This window comes from Clytia hemisphaerica, unplaced genomic scaffold (assembly GCF_902728285.1).
Source record: "Clytia hemisphaerica strain Z4C2 unplaced genomic scaffold, Clytia hemisphaerica genome assembly, whole genome shotgun sequence".
NCBI classification, from domain to species: domain Eukaryota; kingdom Metazoa; phylum Cnidaria; class Hydrozoa; order Leptothecata; family Clytiidae; genus Clytia; species Clytia hemisphaerica.
The window spans coordinates 88,207-95,229 of NW_027103240.1; the positions used below are offsets into that span (position 1 = coordinate 88,207).

At 33.6% G+C, this 7,023-nt stretch overlaps 1 protein-coding gene across 1 annotated transcript; it reads right to left on the reverse strand.

Moving 5' to 3' along the window:
• Positions 1-352: 352 nt before the first annotated feature.
• LOC136799026 (uncharacterized) lies at positions 353-6,358 on the reverse strand. Its single transcript, XM_067055735.1, has 5 exons — positions 5,882-6,358; positions 5,359-5,485; positions 4,607-4,636; positions 3,296-3,421; positions 353-1,363 (listed from the first exon to the last, which is right to left on the reverse strand). Exons 1-5 carry the CDS (start codon positions 6,260-6,262, stop codon positions 858-860), a joined length of 1,170 nt encoding a protein of 389 aa, XP_066911836.1. The 5' UTR covers positions 6,263-6,358; the 3' UTR covers positions 353-857.
• Between the last annotated feature and the right edge of the window lie 665 nt (positions 6,359-7,023).

A 7,023-nucleotide genomic window follows, 5' to 3' on the forward strand; every position in this document is an offset into this window, starting at 1 on the left:
CGAAAACATTGTTGCGATTCATTGGTGAATGTCATTTTTAAACCATCACTACCTATATAAATATCTATGAACAGTCATTTTTCTGTCAGAAATATGTTTTCATTTCATCAATAAACTTCGAGTACAAAATAATTACAATTGCCTTCAGGACGAAAACATTGTTGCGATTCATTGGTGAATGTCATTTTTAAACCATCATTACCTATATAAATATCTATGAACAGTCATTTTTCTGTCAGAAATATGTTTTCATTTCATCATTGAACTTCGAGTACATAATGGATATAATTGCCTTCAGGACCAAAAGATTGTTGCAATTCATTGGTGGATGTCATTTTTAAATCATCATTACCTATATAAATACCTTTGAAAGGTCATTTTTCTGTCAGAAATATGTTTTCATTTCATCAATAAACTTCGAGTACAAAATAATTACAATTGCCTTCAGGACCAAAACATTGTTGCGATTCATTGGTGAATGTCATTTTTAAATCATCATTACCTATATAAGTACCTTTGAAAGGTCATTTTTCTGTCAGAAATATGTTTTCATTTCATCAATAAACTTCGAGTACAAAATAATTACAATTGCCTTCAGGACCAAAACATTGTTGCGATTCATTGGTGAATGTCATTTTTAAACCATCATTACCTATATAGATATCTTTGGAAGGTCATTTTTCTGTCAGAAATATGTTTTTTTTTCATCAATAAACTTCGAGTACATAATTATTATAATCACCTTCAGGACCAAAACATTGTTGCAATTCATTGGTGAATGTCATTTTTAAACCATCATTACCAACATAAATATCTTTAAAAGGTCATTTTTCTGTCAGAAATATGTTTCCATTTCATCAATAAACTTCGAGTAAATAATTATTATAATCGCCTTCAGGACCGAAACATTGTTGCGATTCATTGGTGAATGTCATTTTTAAACCATCATTACCTATATAAATATCTTTGAAAGGTCGATATTCTTTCTCAACATTGTCAGCAGATAACAGGTCTTCGACTGCATCAATTGGGTAATTGTTCGGCACCCCATTCAGATTGGATCTCCAATAAGTTGTTCTCTCTACAGGTCGGCTATCACTTTCTCCTGAGAAATATCGTATAACATTGAAATCGGTATCAGAAGATTGTCTTTTGTTGCCCAGTATAACTAAATCTGTTGTGTTTCGAACACATTTCATACGTATGGTTTCAAAGTTCATTAGTATTTTAGCCATGCGTAGAAAGGACGCATGCGCACGATAATTATTCTCAAGCACAAGACCATCTTCAAATGATGCGGCTGTTAGTTCTTTCACTGGAGTTTGGATTGTTGTGTCCATTTGGGTAAATCTCATAGTTCTTCCTTATTTCAGAAAAGAAAAAGAAAATATATCAGTAGTTTAAAAATTTCAGAAAAATATAGATTTACAGTCAACTCGTTCTAATTCAAATTCTTATCATTCGAGTCTTCCTGAAAGAGGTTTGAAATACTCTCTGCAATTCGAATCAAATTTTTTGTACCTTAAAAGGTGGGAGTCTACCGTAAAATGAAAAATCATCGAAAAAATTTTCGAATTCTGGTTTTTGGGTGTTTTGAGATTCTAAGGTCTATCTGAACATCTCCTGAAAATTTCAGAGCTATATCTTTATCATTCAGGCCGCAGTGAGCATCTTTATCCTGCTGGGTACTTGAAAAAATCGCCCTAGCAACGGAAAAAATCCCGTTGCTATGGACTTATTTCTTCAATCTCGGCCGAAACATAGCAATGTCATACGCCAAAAGAAAGCTCTTTTTACGCCTTTTTCGAGCGTCAAAATATTATTTTTCGTGGCATTACGTAATCCTTAAAATTAAAAATGGTAGCTTCAGTAGTGGAACACATCAAAACAATCTGAAAAGCAAGCTGTATAAAGCAACATTCTGCAGATTTCTTGGCAAGTTTTAGATCAAAACTTAATCTCTTTGATGGAAATGATTCATTTAAATGAAGAATGGACTCTACAGAAGCTATAAAGTTGCTGCACATTGGTTATGTTGCTGGATTTCTGCAAAAAACATTCAAGTTGTCGGCATTTTGTTTTGAGCATAGACAGTGTGCTTTTGATGGCTCACATAAACTTTTGTAGTGGATTTAGATGTAACTGAGATATTTCGAAGCACAGCATGATGTAACAGAAATAGAAATGTGCATTATAATGAATTGGACCTAACTTCTGGAGACACACATTCTCATCTGACACCCGCCATTCATAACCGCCTAGCCTAGGCGGTAACCGAAGGCGCCTCTGGTCAAGCCAGCTCATTGTCAATTCAAGTCTATGTGAATAAAAATATGAATTAGAAAAGTTTCCATGCCTACAGAGAGTCATGCTGGACTTTCAATGAACCACTGATGTGTCTGTTTTCACCCAAATTTGATGTTATCGCAAGATTACTGCAAAGTTTGCTATGTTTACATAACTTTAGCTCAACATTTTTTGTTGATTTTTGGATAATTTATCAATTTTTGTGAAATGTTTTACTTTAACTTATGAAACTTGACTGGTTTGATAAGTATTCAGTGAAGAAATTTTTTGAAAAGAGCTTTCTAGCTTAAAATGATACCCATTTTGTCTTTTTTTTTGATTTTCTCAAAAACGCGTTTCCGGGGGTTTGCAAACACCTTGTCAGAAAAATCTCAGGATTGGAAAGTGCTAGAGACTTGAAATTTTCAGGGAAGTTGCCTGGTACGATTGCATGGAATGAGTTAATTGAAAAGTTTCAAAATTGGTTTCCTGATTTTTTATTCCAAAAAATCAGTTTTTTCAGTTTCTAAACCCTGGAAAAATTTTTTTTTCACTCATTCTGTAATTTATTCCATATACTGAGCTTTAAAAAAAAAATAACTTTGTAGGTCACCTCAGTGTTTCAGAAAACCTGACACAAGCAAAATATAGTATTTTACCCCCTGATTGATTTTACCCCGTCTGTGGTTATTTTCAATTTTTTTTCTAAATTTTAGAAACCTTAATAGTTGATTAACATTTCCTGAAAATTTCATCAAAAATATTAAGCAGTTGTTGAGTTATTGCAAAATATGTAATTTTTGTCTTTTTAAATCTTCGGGTAGACTCTCACCCTAAAGATCAATTTATAGAGAGCCAACTGCAAATCTATCTAATGAAATAATACTTGAAATAAAATAAGATTTCGTGAAATAGCTTTCTAGATTTTTCGTGAAAAAGTTAGCAAGTCTACCTATAATTTAAGAAAATTGGAACAAAATTCTTCCTTCAAAGTAAATGAAATTCGAACCTGAACATCGTATATGAATTTTTCGTTGGTCTTTCCATGGATATATTGTGTATCGTCGCAAACCGTTTGGTATATTGAAATGTTCTTTCAAAGCAATACAGGAAGCGTTTTTACCAAGTAAAATGTCTTAAAAATAGATGATTGATTTGGTAAATGAATTTTGTGAAATCAGCCCACTGTTAATTGGATAATAGTTAAAACGACTTTTGAAACAGTTTTTTCTACTAAAACAATGAAAATAAAGAGTTTGTAAAAAAGAACGTTATGCAGATTGTACATGGTGTCTGGAAAAAAGCATCAAGTTTGAACATATCATTGCAGAGAAAAGTTTGTGCGTGGATCATCGCCGAAATATGAGAAAGCATAGCCTTATTCCATAGAAAAGTTTGTTTTTTAAAAGGTATTAATCGATAACCTTTTTTATTAATCCTTTGTTGCACAAAATATACATATTTAAAAAAGGAGGGGGAACTTAAAGGCTTGGGGACACCATCCCACCAACCTGAAACGCTTTTTCGTGTCTCAACCCCATTTTTATTTCTATCATTAAAAGTGAAATCTCATTTTTGCCTCTGGGACAATGAAGCAAAATTGATTCGAATCTTCTTTTTGGGACAAAATCAGCGTGTCTTTTGGGTATTTCCCTAACTTTTTGTCCCATGAACAAAAAAAGAAACCATGGGACGCACACTTTTTTCTTGTGTTGGTGGGATGGAGCATGTTGCATTGCACCAGCGCAAAAAAAAACTTCTCGTGTCCCCAAGCCTTAAAATACAACTTTGTGAAGATACACATCAAACACTCATCAATATTTATTACTCATAGTTGTGTTTCAACTCGATACTTTTTTCCGGACACCCTGTTGTGGATAGAACATAAAACCAACCGAAAACGATTTAAGATAACATTTTCAAGATCAACGATCATGCATAAAAACCCCACAAAGACCTTCCCTTTACACAAGGATGGATGTATCTTTACACTGCATTTTAAAAAATAGACAAAATTTACCAATAGACACGTCTAGAAGAATAATACACGATGAAACGAATCAAAATACAGAGATTAGCATTAAATTAGTGAGGGCCAGGGCCAGGGACAATTTTTTACTTTTAGTGGGATTAAGTATTAGGTTATGAGTATCCCTCGTTCAAATGATGAAATTTTTTTAAGTTTAGGAACGTAGAATAATTTCCCCAATTTCTTCAATACATGACGGTTATTTTCTTTCGTTAAACAACCCCCTAAAAGCCGGAAAGATCTCTATTTTCCTCGAAGCAACGAGATTGTTGCACCCTTCTTTTATCTTACCTTGTGAAATCGTCGAGGGTGTCAATGGACCTTAAAAAAAGAAAAGAAAAAAATGATTTAAACCAGCATTGCTACAGTTTACACAAGAGATAATTATGTTTAAAACGAAGGATGGTAATATGTAGCCCAGCATTGGTTAAATCTTAAATTATAATTAATTTAGTCAGAGAAACCGAAGTTTTCAATTCCACGGGATAAAACCCCGGGGATGGGGGGGCACTCAAGGTAAATAAGTGGAGCCAATCTTTACTGTGAAAGCACAGGCTGAAATCATACATCACCCGGTGTCGACCAATCCAGATTCTATTCAGCGCGCAATCAAGGCACACGACCATCCAAGATCTTGGATTAAGTTCAAAGTTGATTTTTTTTTCGTGTCATTGAAAACACAGCTTAAAAATGTCATCAACACCTTTTAGAAAGAGTCAAGAATCATAACATGAAGATTTGTCAATTATTTCGATTCCATTAAAGTAAAATTACCATAATTAATAGCTTAGTAATTACTGTTATGCATTTGGGAATCATGTAGAAGATTTATTTTTAAAGAAACCCATTTCAATTACACTTGGAGATTTCTGAGGAATTTGTCAATAGTAACATGTATATTGATACAGTCTGCTAAGACATTAGTATGGTAATATTTACTCTTCATCTTTGATTCTTTCTACAGTGATTGACTGACACATGTGCGATAGAATTTATGAAAAACGACGTAATCTTGACTGAAGCATATCATTAATAATAATTACCAGTTTCATTGCAATGTTTGCCAGTGTATGGAGGGAAACAATGGAGACATTGATATGTTTTAGTCAAACGGTTCGGTGAGCAAATACTTCCATGTTCACATAACAATACATTCTCCGTACAGGGATTCTGAAACGAAAAAATTTCATAATAGACCTTTTCATAAATTACGTCACGAACATCACTTGCCTCGTATTCAAATAATTACAATGGTGATCACATGCCTTGAGACATTAAATGGTTTTTTATAAAAAGAATAAGTACCGTAATAAAATCCGCTAGGAGTTAATCACCGTGGCAATAATTTCAAAACGTGCCGTAATTTGTAAAAGGTCCCGGGAGTACATTTTTGAGGCATTTAAGTTCTCGGGTAGGGTCTGAACTATTTTAGTATTGGGTCAGTAAACTATAAGGGATGAATACTTCAGTATTTCGTTATCTACAGTGGTCTTGTAGTCAAACGGTAGAGCATCGGACTACTGCATGCATATAAATTTGCTTTAAAGATTATAAATATAAACTTACCCAAATTTCATAAGAATCATATTGGTTCTCGTGTAAGATGTAAGTAAGAGAAGCACGGAAAACTTCGGCAGAACAGCGACATAACCCATGATTTTCTCGCCATGTCCAGGTGACACACATTGGTTTTCTCATACAAGTATCAGCACATTCCGTTTTAGAGGAGCCACCGAAATCACAATCGATATTTCTACTAAGTGTAGCCCATCCATTATATCCACGAGTTAATTTCTTGAATCGCATATACTGTACATGTGTTTGTTGTCTGGTGATGTTTGTTGATTGCCACATATATGTTTGGTTTGATGCAAAGGTGTGAGCTGATGTTAATATTAACTGTAAAACCGTGATAGCGTGTAGGTTGAATGTTAGATACAGCATCATTGTCCGATGATATTTAGCCTGTACCAGATGTCTACACTTTATGCCCTTTATGTATTATGAATGTTCGTCTAGAGCCTTTACATCACTTCATAACTTTTAAAGTAAAGTAAAGTAAAGTAAATGAATAATGATTAGCCCGCTAAGTTTAGAAGTTAAGTTTAGAATAACAAAATTTCGAGAAAAAAAACAAAAACGAATCAATTAAAGATTTTTTCGTATAAGCTGCAGCGGAAACAAAACCTATAACAGCAGGTCTAACCTCGCGGACAAGTATTAGTTAAATAATAATAAAAATAGTAATAAAGCTTTACAGGTTTGTAGGCCACTGTGAAGACACATGGGCCTCTATAAACCGCTCGTACTTTTTACAATGATCTTTTTGAGTTTCTTTCGCGGGCTCCCCCGGACTTTCCTTTTTGTGTTGTCTCCTTTGATTTTAGCATTCATTTTTTCGGCTTCCTTACACCATTCATATCATACAGAATTTTTGCTTCCTTTAGCTTTCCGAGTTTTTTTTTTCTTACAAAAAACACCAGCTTAAATCTATTGATCCCATACCAACCAAAATCAAAGACATAACCATCCATTACCAACTAGAAAAACCTTAACCTTAAAATGAATAATCAACAAACAAGTGAATAATTGAAAAAGATAAAACCTGCTAGATAAGTGTAAGCCCTTCAAAAAATCTTACAGCATAAATGCTGTGTAATTCTCAAAAAATACAGCAGGTAAGTGATGTGATAAAGCTGTTTCAAAAT